The sequence below is a fragment of the Oryzias latipes genome, chromosome 20, assembly GCF_002234675.1.
Source record: "Oryzias latipes chromosome 20, ASM223467v1".
NCBI classification, from domain to species: Eukaryota; Metazoa; Chordata; class Actinopteri; order Beloniformes; family Adrianichthyidae; genus Oryzias; species Oryzias latipes.
In genome coordinates, this window is record NC_019878.2 from 19048648 (window position 1) to 19067632 (window position 18985).

An 18985-nucleotide genomic window follows, 5' to 3' on the forward strand; every position below is an offset into this window, starting at 1 on the left:
GCAATTTCCACTTCTGGATGAACATAGTTAAACAGTGACACAAACAGGAAAATGTTCAAAGAATTTAATTCTGTCCAAGAAAAACAAATATAAATAATATATATAACCTTTTTTATATGAAAATATGTTTTTCCTTTAAAACAAGTGTGTTGTTCATTTTTGCAACCATTGAAGAAATAAATGTTTACATAAAATCTGAGAAATGATTTAAAGAAAAACAGGAAATATTGCACTGTAATCACCACATTTTAGACTTCCAACCCGGCCCATTGAAAAATGAACACTGGATTTCAACAGCAGGTTTTACTCCATTCAACAACTGCAATAATCTCAAATGGATTTTAATCTGATGTGTTAATCTGGGGACAGACATCATGCTTAGCATTACTCTTTAAATTAAAACAATTAAAAAAAAGTAAAATCATAATATTGAGTTGTTTTTCCTTCTGCTTACACTGTGAAAAATGTAGAAAAAAATGGATTTTTAAACAAACATTTCATCTGAATAGTCCCAGATTATTAGTAAATTGAAAACAAAAACTCTTTTAAAGAGAAGAAATGGTGCGTGTCTGTAGCAGCTCCACACACAGACTTGGTTTTGTTTATCCTGGCTTGTGTTTGTGCTGCTGAGACGGGGATTTGTTTTCCGCCGGATTGTTTCCATTTCCAGCTGCGCTCCGGGCAGACCACCTCGGAGGGGATCCTCACAGCTACAGGAGCTCAGCACTGCTTGTTTTTCAGGACATTGAGTCCTTTCTGGTTCTTTGTCTTGAAAGCCATAACAAAGTGCTGGGGGGCAATTTTCCCGCGGCCCTCCTCGTCAACCTGGCCCATGAAGATGTAGTTTAAGCCTGGTGAGGTCACACAAAACAAACCTGAATGCAGTGGCGGAACAGCAGAGACATTCAGGGAGGCAGAACGTGAGAAATTGCGCCTGGTTGGCATCTGTTAATGTATAAATGCATCCTATAGATTTTCATTGACTGTTCCAGCAGTGAGTTCTGCCGCTCACCTAGCAATCCGGGTATTCGGTTGGGCGTGACGACACAGTAAAGGAGGCAAACTCAGAGCCATTATTCAAAACAGTCAACCAGATGATAACCACTCTTTTGCATATCTTAATAAGCCGTAAAGGTTTACCTGCTCAGGCAGACTCACCTCTCCTTATAAATGGACACTTTTTGCACAGGATGATGATCTTGGTGCTCATGGTCTTCCCTGCTTGCTGGATCGCAAGGTTGCCCTCTTTGTACACGTTGATGATGGAGACAGTGGCATACATGCTCCCTCCCTTCATCATGGCAGTAATGACCGTCCCAGTTATGACTGACGCAGACGCAAACCACAACAACACACAAGAGTTATGAAGGACAAATAGAATTGCAGACATTTTTTTTAATTTACATTTGGAAATAATTGCTGAGAAAACAAGTGGTTAACACAGTTAAGAAAAAAGCCTCTCATTTTACCAAACCAAGTAGAGTACATCCAAATTACAGTTTATCGACATCCTGGTTCTACCACAGATATTTGTGATTAAAACTATAAATCTTTCTAATTAGATTGTTATTTTATGAACAATCTGGCTCTTTCTGCCTGTTATGACAGCAAGCTGATTGTTGCTGTGGAGCTTTAGCAGCTGGATGTTACTGAACAGAGCTGCATGGTCTTTCTCCAGGATTCCTTACATGGATGCATGTCTGAATTTCTCTTTGTGTTCTTGTTTATGTTCCTGGCTGGAAAGACAAAGTTCTGATGAGTGACCCCAGTATTACACAAACCTGTTAACATCTTTAAAGACCCACTCCAATAAAAATGGTGTTTATAACATTTTCTTGTGGCATTTTTCTGATGATGGAGGACATTTATCAAGAAAATGAAGCTTAAAATAGCATTTCTGAGTATTTTTTCTTTTATTCAAATCGTTGTGAATCAGGAGCACATGAAAAAATGCCAGTCAAAAAAGATCGTATTTGTGACGTAGAACACACTGGGGGTCCCACAAGCTCCAACCTCTGCTCCACTCGGATACTCCTTGTAATCGACTAGATCCATGTAGATCTACCGAGCTGGCATCTGGCTCATCTGGTTTTTGTTACTTGGGGGGGTGTAAGGGGGCTTTAAGCTAGCTCCTCCCTCGCTTTCCAAATAGAAAGTACCTGCTGGCTCTGCTTCTGGTATTTTTGTCATCATGATATATTTTCTTTATCGCAAGTTATTCAAGGTATAAATTGACCAATCAGATGCCTCAGTAAAAGCACGTGGTGCCCGCTGGCCCCCACCTCGAACGTTTGATTTACAGATTTTCTCGAGCCGCTTTCAGTGGAAGGGGTGTGGACCTCCAACAAGCTTACTCCTGATTGGCGACAGCAGGACCAGTCACTGTCCACTGGCTCCAAATGGCGACGGACATATCACTGAAAAGTGAAAGCTGAATTTGGCTTCATTTCGCTGGAGCCGGAGGTAAGGCATTTTCACTCGCTTTGTCCAGTGACATACTGTCAGTGGTGTAAACAGAGATCTCTCAGCAATTGGGGGGAGGGGAAGAGGACAAGAGTGGCTCCCAACTAAAAGTCAACTTGGAAGTGAATTGCTGCTCTACAGAAAATATGTCCTAGAAAGGGACAATTCTTTATGGCTAAAAACGGCATCATAAAAATAAAAAGACCACTGGAAACGCTTTTAAAATAGATCAAAAGATGATCGGACACCGACAACCACAACTTCAAGTGTTAACTAGATAAGCTTTTTCCAGCTTCCTGTCTCACCACTTCTGAAATATGGTGTGTGGATTTCTTTGCCGCATTATCCAAACGGGACATTTTCCAGTCGTGCCACCACAGCTTTTCCACTCCCTCAGTCACTGTTGCTAATCCAAAGGAGCTCTTTGAAATGCCAGCCTAACACGTGCAGTTAACATCGCAGGAGGGGAAACATCAGAGAGCGGGAGAGCAGCTGACCTGAATACAAACATTTTATTTTAATGGAAGTTTACCCACAGTCAGTTGCTGTGAATGTTTACATTACAGAAAACTGGGACTTACTGTACATACCCCTCACCCCCCACCCTGGTTACAGAAAGTAAGTCAACGGAGCACAGATAGTGACACGTTCAGTATAGAAAACAACTTCTTTAGAAAGTTTTCCAGAGATTTTCTGTTTTGGGAATTTGGTTTACAGGCTGTTTGTGGTCAGCCACCAAAAAGACAAAAGCTGAAATCTGTCAATTAATTATGTAGGTTTATAAAATAAAAAATAAAATAAAAACAATTGATGGTCTCACCAAAGTTGCTGGAGCAGTAATTGCTGTGGAGTGTTCCTCTTCGTTTACATTTCTGCTGACACAGCGCAACAGAGTACTTCAGAGCTGCACACACACAAACACACACACACATTTCAGTCTGTAATTTTGTTTGATGCAAGCTGGTAAGTTATGGTCACATTTGCTTCTCTTGAGGTCTATTTTCAGCAACATGAGTCTCCAAATGAACAGTTGTCTTCGACTGAGAATAATGAAAAAAGACAGCCTGCATTTTTCTTTAAAAAAAAAAAAGATAAAAGTCAGTCTTTAAAAGAAATAAGAAAAGCTTACAGAACAAAAAGTAATTGTCTAAATATTGTTCTTGCTAGAGAGGAAGGATAGCTGTGCCACAGCATGACATCATGGCTGGGAGTGGAGCCAACATGGCCTCACCACGTGTGCATGTGTGAGAACAGGAGAATGAAAGGAGGCTGTGATTCTGAATGAAGACACCCACACTTTGTAATGATTCGTTTTGAATCTGGTTCACAAAGGAGAACATGTGTGTACACAGACTTTCAGTTGGGATTTGAAGGGGCTTTAATGGGACTTGAAGCATCCAGTACAGTGTGTTCTTTCGATCCGCCATGCAGAGGAGGCTCTGTGTTTGACTCCAAACTATTTTTAGCTGCACTTTTTCAGGTTTTTTTTGTAGCTTTTTGCTGCCTCTTTTGAACAGAAGGGGAACAGTCAACGAGCTCTTACTTACGTATTGGTCTGGTGGTGACTGGGTGTGTGGTGGTGGGAGGAGGTGCGGTGGTGATTGAAAATTTCTTTGGTCTGAACTTGTAGTGACCGATGAAACCGTCGGCAGTCAGGCTGAGGTCGGACAGGAACTGGATCAGGACCTGGTTTCCTTCTGAAAACACAGGTCTGAGAAGAAGCACAGACAAGAACACTGAGGATGAACCAACCATGAGGGGGACACTTTGTTCAATGAGGAATCTGCTGCATCACCTACGCTGGGGGGCTGTCTCCGCAGTATTTGCCGATCCTCCTTGCGTCGTTTATTTCCGCCCCGTTGAAGATGGAGACATGGTCATAGCGACAGTAGTTATCTCGCTCCACGTCAAATTTCTCAAACTTAACCTCAATGATCTGCAGCAGGAAACAAACATTTTGGATTTTTTTCCCCCCCCTGCAAACTTTAGATTCTAAAGTGGAGTTAGAAAGTCTCACTTGGTTTTTAGGCGCCACTATATGCCAGGAACAGGTGACCCCAGCGGGATAGTCCTTCTCAGGCCAGTTTGGAGTTTTAAAAGTCCCGTTGGGTTTGACGAGTCGGCCTCCGCAGTACTGATCCCCTGTAAAGGTGTAGAAAAAAAACTTGCTCAAATCCATCCATCTTCAGAACCTGCTGTATCCTGTTCAGGGTAATGGGGCACCTGGAGCCCACAGTCGGGCGAAGGTGGGGTACACCCTAAACAGGTCATGTGTCTGTTAAAGGGTCACATGCGCATCTAGGGACAATTTAGAGAGCCCAATTAACCTATAAAGCATGTCTCTGAACTGCGGGAGGAAACTGGAAAGCCCAGAGAAAAACCCAATCATGAGCAGAAAGGGATTTGAACCAGGAGAGTCAAGGGTGCTAACCACTGCCCCACCATGCAGCCCCCTAAATCCATCCTAAATTATAACTATAATTTGTAATCGATCATACAAATATGCAATCATGACCTTATAACAGGCATTATATACTCAAATACTAATACAAATGTCATAAAGTCAATTATTAATTAACTTTAAATACATATTTCTATATTATTAAGCAGACGAAAAACCTCAGTTCACAAACAACTGTTCACTGAAATGTCAAATAATGCTTTTTTTTAACAAACTTGTTTCCAATAAAATAAAACAACATTTACGTCACGCTACGTGCTGTGCAGATTTAACAGTTTTCCCCTTCAGATGTGAAACTTCGGGAAAATGCCTCATGGACGATACAAGAGAAGTCTGACATTAAAATTCCATGAGAACTGGAGATGGGAACAGCAGGCGGGAACCACTTTTGTAACCTCAAATGATATATCTTACTTGGCTTTCAAATAGACTGATTCAGGGAGAAATTCCACATGGTGCTATCAGTAGAGTGGAAATCCAGCTGTTTTCTTTTTCACAATGTCATTGTTTCTTAGGAACAAATGAAAACCACAAAGGTTTTTCATCTTAGTTATAAATATGGCCAAACTTTGAAAGTTGACACACCCGGCCCATTACTCCAGCTTCTCACCTACCTCTCTCATGAGGGTGAGCGGCAGAGAAAACGGCGAGGAAGCCACTCCCGGCCGTGTTGGCATCAGATACCATCTGCAGCAGCATCTTGTTACCCGTAGAGACGAGTGATCCCGGCTTGAAGGTCCCACAGAAGCGGCCGAGTCTCTGGGCACTAATGTGGCCGCTGTAAACATCCACGTAGTCATAGCGACAGAGGTTGTCATTCTCCAGATCGATGGTGCGGAACGATAATACTACCACCTTTCCTTCTGGGACCTAAATGGGGGATTTAATGTGGCAGTGAGATTCAGGTGATTATATTACATTTTTTTGATGCAGTTAGATTATCAGTTTTATTGCTGCAAAACCGCCATTTTGCTAATTACTTTAAAAAATGTAATAGATTACGCATCACTTTTATCTTTTGATTTTTAAAGTGTGGTCTTTTTATTATGATTTTGCAGTTTTTAGCCAAAATCGAAAGAAACTTGTGCTATTTTTTCTGGGACAAAGTTTCTGCAGAGCCACAGTAACTCATCAGAAATTAGCCTCTAAGTTGTTGGTGCAGAGCAACCCCGCCCCCCTTCCCGTTGCAGAGTGGAGCAGGGAGCTTGTGGCCCACCTGGCGTCATTTCTGCGTCACAAATACGCTCTTTTTTATTTGGCATGTCTTCTCTGTTCACTGATCCACAACGATTTGAATAATGAAAAACACATAAAAGCATTTTTAAGCTTAATTTCCATTATATATGACCTCTTTGCATTGGAGTGAGTCTTCAAAGATACTTTTTAACAAAATCTGCAAAATTCTAAAGTGGCAAATGAACCACACAATGTTTTCCATCAATGAGGGGTGATAGGGCACGTAAATAAAAACTGATAATAGAGGTTCTGCTTGGTTTAAAAGCCTCATAAATAAAGAACTAACTCTCAGCTTTACTCACTTAAGTCCATAAAAATGTAAAATATGGGCTCTCTACTTAGAAAAAAATGGAAAATAAATGGAGAACTTGAGGCCTCAGGAAGACTAAAACAAATAAACCTAATGAAAATGAGCTTTTTAAATAAAAAAATTAAGAAGTTTGGCTCAAGTATTAATTTAAAATAGGTTTTACATAAGCTTAAAAGGACTGACAGATTATATGTTTGGTAGCAATTGCAACACTCCAGTTTTGGACAGTCTGTCTATTATAAATCACACGTGACTCAACATTTACTAAGTAAAATATAACAAAAGCTTATTAGTAATGCCTTATTCTACTAATAAATACCTTTTCCAGTACAATAACTAATGAAACCATGCAGCAACCAAAGTCTGAGCTGACTTTAGGTCTTTTTGAAGAAAAAAAATCACTTTTAATTACACCCAGTTTAATCTATTTGGCTAAAAAGACAAGAATAACTTACTGTGATCCTCCAAACACATTTGGTGTTTGGAGGGTAAACTCCTGGGTACCCTTGGCTCCCAATCACTCCAGACTCCCCAGTAATGTTTCCACCACACGTGAAGATTGGCCTAAAGACAAAAAAGATGTTTTCTGTTAAAAAAAAAAAAAAAAAGTTGATATTAGAAGTATCTCTGTCCAGAGGTAGTCCACACTAAATGTCCCTGTGCAAACGGCTCCATTTCCGCAGCTTTAACAGCTCTGAAATAAAAAATGTGACAGAATAAACGGGAAATAAAAGCCTACCTCCGCTCAGATTGCGCACAGACTTGCGTGAGGAGCAGCAGGGACCATGCGCAGAAAAGGCAGCATGCTCGCCACATAGCTGGGAGCAGGCAGCGTCTGCGCTCGCACCTTGACATGAATGGCATCGTGCTCAGTGGGTGGATAGAAAGTACCCGGGAGTTCCTGCTCGGAGTCTGAGCGGCGGCAGGCTGCAGCTCGTGAATAAAGCGTCTGTCAAACGTGAGGGAGGGAGGGACGGGGCACAGGGGGGGACAGGGGATGGAAGACACGCCGGGAGGGAGAGGGGTCTCGGATTAGCTTCAAACTTCACCTGGGCTGTGAAAAAAAAAATACTATGGCATGATTAAACTTGACTGGGACTCTAATCCTCATCGTTTAACATTCCAGCAAAGGTACCACCTGTCTGTGTAGCAGCAGACATATGTATGTCAGTGACGTCATCCCCCTCCGAACAAGACCCTTTTTTCTGACTGATTTATTAGTTTGCTACCCCTGAAAACAAATTATTGAACTGAACGTGAAATGCAAGGCAGGATAAGTGTGCATAGTGGAACCAAATGATCTCTGGACAGGATAACAGCGCCACCTGCTGGACAAAATATTAATATCACACTGAGGCTGGCCGTGTATGGAAGCGATTATGTAGCATAAATAAAAAGCAAAGTCAAAACCAGAAATGCTTTTTCATTTTCAAAATGAAGCTGCATTTTTTGACTCAAAAATATAATGAAAAAGCAATCCACCAAAATGCTTTTTCATTTCCTTCCTCAACACAGCTTATTCTGTCACTTAATTAAAATTAAAATGAAAATGGTATTTGACATTTCATTTTCAAACAGTTCCATGGTAAATGTGTAGCATAATTCATTTAGAAATGTCTAATTTGACCATTAAAATGGATTAATAGAAATGCTTTTTAATTTTCAAAATGAAGCTGCATTTTTTGACTCAAAATTAAAAAGAAAAAGCAATATTTCAAAATGCTTTATCATTTTATACTTCAACACAGCTTATTCTGTCACTTAATTAAAATGATAAATAAAATGGTATTTGACATTTCATTTTCAAAAAGGTCCCTGGTAAATGTGTACCAAAATTCATTTAGAAATGTCTCATTTGACAATTAAAATGGATTAACAGAAATGCTTTTTAATTTTCAAAATGTAGCTGCATTTTTTGACTCAAAATTAAAAAGAAAAAGCAATATTTCAAAATGCTTTTTCATTTTATACCTAAAACCGCTTATTCTGTGTCATAATTAAAATGAAAATGCAAAGAGGGGATTGCATTTGCATTTTAACATCCACCCCGCGCAAGTTGTCACAATATTCAATTCGAAAAAGCATTAGCAGAGGGGAGGCGGGGCGATGACGTCACTGCTCTCTCTGTGTGTCCGGCTGCTGACTGACGCACACACGCGCACCAGGAGCAGACTGTGTTAGCGGCAGAGACGAGGGTTTTGTGATGGTTGTGAACTTCTGATGAGTTTCCACAGCTTCTCAGGACTACATAGCTGCATGTCCGCCTTCTGCGGTCCTCCTCCGGACGCACCGCGGACAAGCTTTGTTCTTCGGACCGCCAGCTGCCTTCGCATAGCGGAGCGCGAAGCTCCCGATGATCGCTGAAGGCGGAAATGCTGCTACGATCTGAGAAACCATCAAATGAATTTGTGTTTCCAGTGGTGTCCAGAACAAAATAAAGACTGATGTAATTCACAGATATTTACACCTTGATCTGCAGCTTCGCGGTGAATTTGCTGTTTGATGACAGCTGGAGCTCCATCAACAGACAGCAGATTTCTCGATGCTAAACGTTGCTGGTTGGACCAAAACACTCACTTAGCGCGAAGCTGCAGGAGAATATCTTCATAATGTGCTTTTATTACAGTTATGCTAATATTTTACGGCCTGCTCTGCTCGATTATATGTTTTTAAATCCGTGCGGTCAGACGACGCTAAAGTTGGCTTACGATTCACAGCTTCTGATTCGCGAGGGAGCTGAAGGAACATTCTGCTGCATTTTTCACATTAAGATCACGTAAAACCGGGTCCTGTTCAAAAACCGCTGGACCTGGCCAGCTCAAACCTGGATTCCTGGATCTTAATAAATCAAACAGCAAATTCACCGCAAAGCTGCAGATAAATGTGTAAATATGTGGGAATCAGTCTTTATTTTGTTCTGGACACCACTGGAAACACAAATTCATTTGATGGTTTCTCAGATCGTAGCAGCATTTCCGCCTTCAGCGATCGTCGGAGCTTCGCGCTCCGCTGTGCGAAGGCAGCTGGCGGTCCGAAGAACAAAGCTTGTCCGCGGTGCGTCAGGAGGAGGACCGCAGAAGGCGGACATGCAGCTACTTAGTCCTGAGAAGCTGTGGAAACTCATCAGAAGTTCACAACCATCACAAAACCCTCGTCTCTGCCGCTAACACAGTCTGCTCCTGGTGCGCGTGTGTGCGTCAGTCAGCGGCCGGACACACGGAGAAAGCAGTGACGTCATCGCCCCGCCTCCCCTCTGCTAATGCTTTTTCGAATTGAATATTGTGACAACTTGCGCGGGGTGGATGTTAAAATGCAAATGCAATCCCCTCTTTGCATTTTCGTTTGAATTATGACACAGAATGAGCGGTTTTAGGTATAAAATGAAAAAGCATTTTGAAATATTGCTTTTTCTTTTTAATTTTGAGTCAAAAAATGCAGCTTCATTTTGAAAATTAAAAAGCATTTCTGTTAATCCATTTTAATTGTCAAATGAGACATTTCTAAATGATTTTTGGTACACATTTACCAGGGACCTTTTTGAAAATGAAATGTCAAATACCATTTTATTTATCATTTTAATTAAGTGACAGAATAAGCTGTATTGAGGAAGGAAATGAAAAAGCATTTTGAAATATTGCTTTTTCTTTTTAATTTTGAGTCAAAAAATGCAGCTTCATTTTGAAAATTAAAAAGCATTTCTATTAATCCATTTTAATGGTCAAATTAGACATTTCTAAATGAATTATGCTACACATTTACCATGGAACTGTTTGAAAATGAAATGTCAAATACCATTTTAATTTTAATTTTAATTAAGTGACAGAATAAGCTGTGTTGAGGAAGGAAATGAAAAAGCATTTTGGTGGATTGCTTTTTTATTATATTTTTGAGTCAAAAAATGCAGCTTCATTTTGAAAATGAAAAAGCATTTCTTGTTTTGACTTTGCTTTTTATTTATGCTACATAATCGCTTCCATAGGCGTGAGGAATACGGAAGTGAGCGTCACTCCGCTCATGACGTATGAAAAAAATATTACATTAATTCTTTTTATTTCTAACACATAACTGTATTTAAAATTAAATGTTTTTTTTCACAAGTCTAACATATTTTTCTATTACATTAGAAAAAATGTACTGCCTAGCAAGTGGGTTATTATTTTGCAAATTTAAAACACTTTTTTAAAAACACATTTATACCGTTCACATTTGGAATTGTTGATTTAGTTGAACTTTTATGGACTTTTTGCAAAATGTGTAATCTTTTTTGCTCTTTTTTCAGGTCCTGTCACACATTTAGACAACCTTTGGGGTCGGTTTTTGGATTTTTGTGATGTGCTTTTTTTCCCCATTAAATAACATTAAAGCTTTTAAGGTCTTTTTTTCTACATGTTCTTTAATGATTAAACATTCCTCGACATTTTGAAACATCTTAAAGATGTTTCAAAATGTCAAAAACAAAAAACAGTGACTCGGTGATCGATTATACGCCCTGAAGTTTCTGCTTTATACACACATATCATTGATTCGATGATCGATTTTATTTTAGTTCCACAAAAGATGGCGGACCGAACGCCTGGCTCTCAAAAAGCTAGCGCTAAGGTGACATTTTCACTTTGTTTTTGTACCCATTTAGAAGTGTCTGTCACAGTAAAAATGATTTAAATGAGAGAGTACTTTGATTAAAACATATAGTAACAGAGCGTGACTCCAAGAAAGATAAGTTTCAGACGTACCGCCGCGCAAACGTGCAGCAGCCTTACTGACTTCATTGAGCTAAGCTAAGCTAACAAACTAGCCACTTTTAGCTAGACTCGGTTAGCTGTTGACAAGAGAATAAACATAGTTAGTACAGTAACTAATGTAAATATAGTAAATATAACAGTTTAGGTTACAAACTTTTGGCTTAAACATCTAAACGGTGTAATGTTTTGTCTTTTTAGCGCTGATTGTACGTCAACGGTAGCTTGCGGGAGCAGCTACTTGCCGCGTAGATCATATATTCAGTCGCGCTCCAGTCCACACACATTCTTCGGGCCTCTCAGAAATGTCGTTTTTAAATCCACTAAATAGTCACTTCAAACTGAAATGTTGAACTGAGCAAAACTAAGGTTAAATTCTTAAATGCCCATATTTGAAACGGAGCTGTCTGTTTAAACTTAAGTTTACCTGCTTTATTATTTTGACATTTAAAAAAAGTGTAACCAAAATAGAACACATTGACTGTTTGGTATTATTTGGATGCTCTTATGCCATAAAATCTTTTGTATTAGTGGTTAGAAAATGCAAATTGAAAGCCAACTTTTTTTTTTCTTTGACATGATGTGCAGGCGCTGCTTGAGAGCAAACTGAAATCTTTTAGCATTGGCAAGATGGCAGTAGCAAAAAGGACCTTAAGCAAAAAGGAACAAGATGAACTAAAGAAAAAGGCAAGCATTATTCTCATTTCATGCTCTAATAAAATGTTATATGAGAAGTGAATCTGTTTAGAAATTTTCCTTTAAAATGTCTTATTTTTCAACTCAGGAGGATGAGCGGGCAGCAGCAGAGATTTATGAGGAATTTCTTGCTGCATTCGAAGGTGGAGGAGAGGGGAAAGTTAAGGCATTTGTCCGTGGTGGTATCGCAAATGCAACAAAAGGTACAGTTTTTGATCATCACTGTGGAGAGTAAAACACACTTGTTAGTGTTTAAACATTTATTTTATGCTTATTACAACGTTTGTTGCAAACAAATACAAACTTGTAAATTTTTGTTTTATTTTACTAGTAATTTTCTTAAAATGTGTCTTGTACTTTACCATATAAATCACTTTATTTGTTTAATTGACAGTTGTCGTCATATTTCTGGTACAGTATTCATATATATATATTCTTATGTATATTCTAATAGATTGAGTTGGATCTTTTTTTTTCAATATCTTTCTAGAAGAAGCAGCCGCTGATGAGAAAAAAGGAAAGTTATACAAGCCCAAGTCCCGTTTTGACGCCCAAACAAAAAGCATCTTGCCTTTGGAGACCCCACCCCAATTTTTAGCATTTGACAGAAAACAAGTAGGTTTTACTAAAGTCAGTCATGTGCGTTTTTAATTGTTGTATCCCCCTTTGCTTCTGTTTTCTCATAGTATGTATTTATTTGAATTTTAGACTGTTAAGAAAAATACCGAAAAGGAAAAGAAGAAGAGTAACCTGGAACTCTTCAAGGAAGAACTTAAACAGTATGTTTCAATATGAACATTTTGGGATTGTTCAAAAGATATTGTTTTGATTGTCTGGCCTTAGATAATCGTACTTAAAAACTAACACTGTTTGCATTCATGGCAGGATTCAAGAGGAAAGGGATGAAAGACACAAGTTGAAAGGCCGTGTTAGTCGTTTTGAGCCCCTCGCTGGCATGGAGGGAAGACGTTCATGTGAGTCTTTTTGCGCTCTGTTCAAGTCTTTGGCGTACTAACTTGGTCTGAAAGGCCCTGTCCCGCACGCTTGACCTCACCTGCTACCCCTTTATCCACTCTCACCCAGAAACAAAATTTACACTGCTTTTCTGCTTCTTTTAGCGGATGGTTCTTCAAGAAGAAACCGTCCGTCCAGTGGTAATTTTGATTTAATATAAAGGCCGTGAATATGTGCAGCTTGCTCAGAAAGTCAGATTTGTGCCGTCGGACAGCAACAGGACATTCTTTTCTCTCCTTTGTGTCTGCAGTTTTGGATGACTGTGCACCAGGTTCCCACGATGTAGGAGACCCATCCACAACGAACCTGTATCTTGGAAACATCAACCCACAGGTAGGTCATCCAGATAACAGAGAGGGGACCCTTTGCTTATTTAAAAACAAGTTTTTGTCATGAAAATCTTCCAGCAAATGAAGAGTAAATTTCTCTTTTTTGACTATTCTGTTTTTTAGATGAATGAAGAAATGTTGTGTCAAGAGTTTGGTCGCTACGGCCCTCTGGCCAGTGTGAAGATCATGTGGCCACGGACAGATGAGGAGAGAGCTCGGGAGCGGAACTGTGGCTTTGTGGCTTTTATGAACAGGAGGGATGCTGAGCGAGCACTCAAACACCTCAATGGTACATCAGGGTGCTAATGAACTAACTTTTGAATTGAGTTGTGTTTAAAGTTTTTCTAATCCTTTATTTCTTCTCAATTTACAGGAAAGATGATCATGAACTTTGAGATGAAATTAGGATGGGGCAAAGGTGTTCCCATTCCACCCCATCCCATCTACATCCCTCCCTCTATGATGGAGCACACTCTACCGCCGCCTCCCTCCGGCCTTCCCTTCAATGCACAGCCCCGAGAGAGGCTAAAGAATCCAAACGCTCCCCTGCTTCCTCCACCCAAAAACAAGGAGGAGTTCGAGAAGGTAACTTAACATGGCAGCCAGAGATTTCCTGGGCTGTAACATAGTTTTATTAAATGTGCTGGTAAGATGTTAGCATTGGCAATGAGGAGACAGGACAGGTTTTACTCTTTTGTAAGCCATGTATGCTTTTGAATGAGTTATATTAGCTGTATTGTCTTTGATAGTGCGAGTGTAGTGATTGTCAGTTGTGTTACAGTGAGGGGTTTATGGTTAATTTTAGTAAACTAATGGAGGGTTTTGGCCTTTTAGTCATTCTGACAGCAGTGAAGGAAAGTTATGAAATGCTTTTTTATATTTTGCACCTGTTGCCTTTTTAACAATACTCACATTCTATGTCTATTATCTGATGTGACTTCATATACAGACTCTGTCGCAAGCCATAGTCAAAGTGGTTATCCCAACAGAAAGGTACATGTTTTTCTTTTTTCAATTTGGTGTACAAACTTAGAGCAAAACATCCCATTTTGAAGCTGAACTATTGATCAGTTGATCATTGCATGCTACAGGGGGCTGATCAGTGTGGATGAGCAATGGTTGCAGCACTCCTAGAGTGTAACACTTCCTGAGAAGTCTGATTTGTACTTTGCCTACTTCACATCCCACCATCATCCATTCTCTCCTCAAATATGTAGCAAAGCATCATTAAAAGCTTATTTTAAAGTTATTTTTTAGAGGTAAATGTCATCACTTTCACAGTTCCACTCCATACATAAACATGTATTTGTGCTGTTCTTCTCGACACTGCTACCAACATGAGCTGCTGATCGTAGGTCTGTAGTTGTCAAAGTCTGCTCACTGACCATTGCTCACTCAGACCGTCTCCCCCCTTGGCCTCTGTCCTTCTGACGGGAGCTCAGTAAATCTGGCTCCTGCCAGCAAATCCAAACCTGACAGCATTAGTCACTAGACGACCTTTGACATTGGCCTTGGTGGGCAGCACAAGTTGAACTGTCTGCAGCAGCGAGGGACCCGAAAAGCATCATGGGATGGATTGGGAAAGTATACAGAATTTTACCCCGTCATTGGTACGATCGACTCCAATACAAGTAAATGTGATCTGTGTTGTCAAATGAAGACTTCCTTTGCTTTTCTTTTTTTTTTTTTTGTTGTTGAGGTTTTTTCGCCACTTTAGGCTAATTCGTAAACTGTTTGCACCACACAGTCCCATTCAAACGTTCTCAGGAAGCTATAGTGACCATATTTGCACTATCTTTAGTCAAGTTCACAGATAGAACCGATGTTTGTGGCCAAGAATCCTTTGTTTTTTCACCTCATCTTAGTTAGGATAAAGTGGGATGTGAAAGGCATTGTACTGACAAAAAAAAAGCTTCTGTTAAATAACTGTTGCAGTGCTCTCCACATGTTCTCTAAACAATTACTTCAAGTTCCTGTAACATTTTTAGATGAGAACAATTCTAAATAAAAGAAATGTAGTGTCACTATAACCTGAGGGAACACATGTGGATTTAGGAAGGTTTTGCAATTTGCACACAATAATTAAGAAAACAATGTTAGGGATATGTTATAATTGTTTAATATTACACTTGTCACTTAATTTATTCTTGGTTAACTTTGACAGCTGCCAAATAAATAGAAATTTTAAGAAGTTGCAAATCTTTCAATGCTGGTTTCTTCCCAATCAGTTTGAAGCAACATTTTCCTGCATTTGTGGAAAGAGTTTGGATTTGCGTGGCAGCTGTGGAAGGCGTCAAACCCACCAAGCATAAATTACACCTTTAAAAAGCAGGCTGGAAGTAGAGCTGAGACGTCGGGTCTGAATCCGTTTGCTTTAACTGTGTTTTTCTTGTAGGAATTTGCTCTCTCTCATCCATCGCATGATCGAGTTTGTGGTGCGTGAAGGCCCCATGTTTGAAGCCATGATCATGAACAGAGAAATCAACAATCCCATGTACAGGTCAGTGTCATGAGGTTTCCAAATATTTTCTGTTTTATTATATAAATGTTTTTTCATGCAGTCTTATGATTGCTATTTTTTTCAGGTTTTTATTTGAAAACCAGAGTCCGGCACATGTATATTACAGATGGAAGCTCTTCACAATATTACAGGTAACTAAAAAAATAAACAAAGAAAAACCTTTTGGATCAGTTTTTTTTTCATATTTAATGTGTGTATTTTTTATCAGGGGGAATCGACAGCCAAATGGCGAACAGATGACTTTAGGATGTTTAAAAATGGCTCTTTCTGGCGTCCACCACCTCTCAATCCTTACCTCCATGGTCCTTATGATGACGGTGAGGAAGAGGAGGAAGAAGAGGAGGGCAGCAAGAAAGGCTGCCTGAAAGAAGAGTAAGATGACATCATTATGAGTGAATGAATAAGCCATTTTAGTAGTTTTTTTGTCATAAGGTTTTGTTTTTTACAATTCTAAACGCTGACTGGCGTTCTTTGTCGTCCAGTGAGCGGGACAAACTGGAGGAAATGCTTCGAGGTTTGAGTCCCAAGAGAGGAGACGTGGCGGAGGCCATGCTGTTTTGCCTGAACCACGCCGAAGCTGCTGAGGAGATTGTGGAGTGTATCGCAGAGTCCCTGTCCATCCTAAAAACCCCCCTACCAAAGAAGGCACGGCCCAAACCTTTTCAAAACCCAGAAACCCAAGAAAAGTTCCTCTGAAAGCCCTAACTCCTGTTTTCTGAACTTTCAGATTGCACGGTTGTATTTAGTTTCAGATGTGCTGTACAACTCCTCAGCCAAAGTATCCAATGCATCTTACTACAGAAAATAGTAAGTTCTGTTTGCATTGACTAAACGCTGCTTTGTTCTGTCAATCACTAACCTTTGTTTTTTCTCTCTTTCATTAGTTTTGAGACAAAGCTCTGCCAGATCTTCTCAGATCTCAACGCCACATACAAAACGATCCAAGGCCACCTCCAGAGCGAGAACTTTAAGGTACCAATACTCCCTCTATAGATTTGACATAAGGGAAGACTTTTTTATGACAACAGCCTCAACCCCCTGAGTTATTTATGGCTGCATTCCTTCTCTGCTTTAGCAACGAGTGATGTCATGTTTCCGGGCATGGGAGGATTGGGCGGTGTACCCAGACCCTTACCTTATCAAGCTGCAGAACATCTTCCTGGGTCTAGTCAATCTCTCCGCAGACAAGGAGCCTCCAACTGTCATTGTGGAGGTGAATGTTCCTACTAAGCTCTTTTTTGACTCTGCTACCCATCAAATGACCTTCCACGTCTCCACATGAATGACGCAACTGTCCCTTTACCAGCCTGAGCCCGCAGAGGACATTGACGGCGCTCCCATAGGGGAGTTTGTAGAAAGCACCCTACTGGAGGATGTGGATGGGGTGCCCATTGATGGAGCACCCATCGACGGGGAACCCATCGACGGAGCACCTTTGGACGACATCGACGGCATTCCTATCAAGCCTATGGAAGAGGATATAGATGGAATCCCATGTGAGTGAGCAGCTCTAAAAGGAAGTGATGCAATTGTTTCTGTGGAGAGTGGCTCCAATCTTTATTTTCTTCACTACAGTCGATCAGTCCAAGGAGGCAACGTTTAAGGTGGCGCCCTCCAAATGGGAAGCTGTGGACGAAGCTGAGCTGCAGGCACAAGGTGAGCTGAAACGCAACTTTATGTAGCATTGAAGTTTATTATTCTGCTTACTTGACTGGTTTTTACTGTTTTTTTTAGCTGTGACGACATCAAAATGGGAGATTTTTGAGCAGCCAGAAGAAACCAAAAAGTCAGTTTTTCAGCCACATAAAGATTTCTAGATTCCTCTCGCTCGTTGTCTCATTATGTGTAAATGAAATCTGATTTACTTGTGAAGGGGCGAGGACAGCGATGACGACAGGAGCCCTCGCTCCGAGGAAAACCAGAGCTACTCCAACCCCATCAAGGATGACGCCGACACGAAAGCCAAGTCATCTGGGATGAACGAGGAGAAACGCACCAAGCTCCGAGAGATTGAGGTCATTTTATACCGCCCTTTGTTGCTGTGATTGATCCCTTTTTGTAGGTTTATGTTTCGAATGTTATTTTCTATGCAGGTCAAAGTGATGAAATTTCAGGATGAGCTTGAATCTGGGAAGAGACCCAAAAAGCCCGGTCAGAGTATTCAGGAGCAGGTGGAGCACTACAGGGACAAACTACTGCTGAAGGTATGCAACTCTTCTCCACAGAGATCAGCCAACACAACGGGGGGAAAACACATTGTTGCTTTCTGTTAGGAAAAAGAAAAGGAAAAACTAGAACGGGAAAAAGAAAAGGAGAAGAAAGAGAAGGAGAAAGCTGAGGCTCGGTTGAAGGAGCTGAAGAAAGAAAAGGAGAAAGATGACACGCCTACGAGAAAGGAGAGGTGAGACAGTCACGTGGTTCCAGTCGGGCTCATCGAGCGACTTTTGGATCGCCTTCATGAAACCTGCTTTCTCTCTTGTTGATAGAAAGCGGCATCACAGCGGCTCTCCCAGTCCAACAAGAAGCAGCAGCAGAAGAGGCCGCTCGTCCTCGCCACGTTCCGAGAGGTCGGAACGCTCCGACAGATCCTACTCTAAAGACACATCGTCCCGTGCCTCTCATAAAGACTCTCCACGATCCAGCAACAAGAAATCCTCAAAAAGGTGAAGCCGCAGAACGGATTTGACATCTTTAGGGAGGGAATATCCTCACAGTCACTAATACGTTTATCCCACCAGGTCGCCTTCATCCCCACGCACACCGAAACGAACGAGGAGGTCGCGCTCAAAAACGCCCAAAAAATCAACCAAGAAGTCCCGCTCCAGGTCGAGGTCTCCACACCGGTCCCACAAAAAATCTAAGAAGAGCAAACACTGACATTCTTTCGACAAACCAGCCTTTTCTGCACCGCAATGTGTCGACTGACCTGGCAGCTGAAGATCTGTTTGTGGTGAATGGATGGTGTTGCATGGGTTTCCATCTTGTGTATTAGAGAGATGGGGCCACTGCTGTTTTATATTGTAAAAAAAAGAAAAAAAAGAAAGCTAATGTGTTTGTGTCCATAGTTCCTATCACCTTCAAATGGAATTCATCCAAATGTAGACCACACATCAAAGGAGTGTGAAGATGAGTCTTACATTCATGTGGTCAGTTTGTTTTTGTAGTTCACATTAAAAATAATTCCTAATAAACACGTGTCATTGGTTTCAATTATAG

At 40.6% G+C, this 18985-nt stretch overlaps 2 protein-coding genes across 2 annotated transcripts; one reads left to right on the top strand and one right to left on the bottom strand.

Moving 5' to 3' along the window:
- Positions 1-49: 49 nt before the first annotated feature.
- On the bottom strand, positions 50-7409 carry pcolce2 (procollagen C-endopeptidase enhancer 2). The gene is made up of 9 exons (XM_004081100.4): positions 7210-7409; positions 6926-7034; positions 5539-5794; positions 4481-4605; positions 4263-4399; positions 4011-4174; positions 3284-3367; positions 1159-1326; positions 50-851 (listed from the first exon to the last, which is right to left on the bottom strand). Exons 1-9 carry the CDS (start codon positions 7332-7334, stop codon positions 721-723), a joined length of 1299 nt encoding a protein of 432 aa, XP_004081148.3. The 5' UTR covers positions 7335-7409; the 3' UTR covers positions 50-720.
- Positions 7410-10978: 3569 nt separating this feature from the next.
- u2surp (U2 snRNP associated SURP domain containing) lies at positions 10979-18960 on the top strand. Its single transcript, XM_011488976.3, has 26 exons — positions 10979-11069; positions 11798-11896; positions 11994-12108; positions 12396-12520; positions 12614-12684; positions 12791-12879; positions 13024-13059; positions 13170-13252; positions 13372-13537; positions 13622-13833; positions 14198-14241; positions 15644-15748; positions 15834-15900; positions 15978-16141; positions 16252-16414; positions 16497-16576; positions 16654-16741; positions 16845-16982; positions 17076-17265; positions 17345-17425; positions 17504-17555; positions 17643-17784; positions 17863-17973; positions 18043-18170; positions 18256-18432; positions 18508-18960. The coding sequence occupies exons 1-26, from the start codon at positions 10998-11000 to the stop codon at positions 18644-18646; spliced, it is 2937 nt and encodes a 978-aa protein (XP_011487278.2). The 5' UTR covers positions 10979-10997; the 3' UTR covers positions 18647-18960.
- Positions 18961-18985: the final 25 nt, after the last annotated feature.

What these genes read in the sequence shown, in the direction of transcription:
- pcolce2 (XM_004081100.4), bottom strand. Translation starts at nt 7,334, where the DNA reads ATGCCATTCATGTCAAGGTGCGAGCGCAGACGCTGCCTGCTCCCAGCT. An exon ending in AATGTGTTTGGAGGATCACA is followed by an intron (nt 5,795 to 6,925) that starts GTAAGTTATTCT and finishes TCCCCCATTTAG; the next exon opens with GTCCCAGAAGGAAAGGTGGT. An exon ending in GTGTCCATTTATAAGGAGAG is followed by an intron (nt 852 to 1,158) that starts GTGAGTCTGCCT and finishes TGACCTCACCAG; the next exon opens with GCTTAAACTACATCTTCATG.
- u2surp (XM_011488976.3), top strand. Translation starts at nt 10,998, where the DNA reads ATGATCGATTTTATTTTAGTTCCACAAAAGATGGCGGACCGAACGCCT. An exon ending in AGCTCTTCACAATATTACAG is followed by an intron (nt 15,901 to 15,977) that starts GTAACTAAAAAA and finishes ATTTTTTATCAG; the next exon opens with GGGGAATCGACAGCCAAATG. An exon ending in GGGACAAACTACTGCTGAAG is followed by an intron (nt 17,974 to 18,042) that starts GTATGCAACTCT and finishes GCTTTCTGTTAG; the next exon opens with GAAAAAGAAAAGGAAAAACT.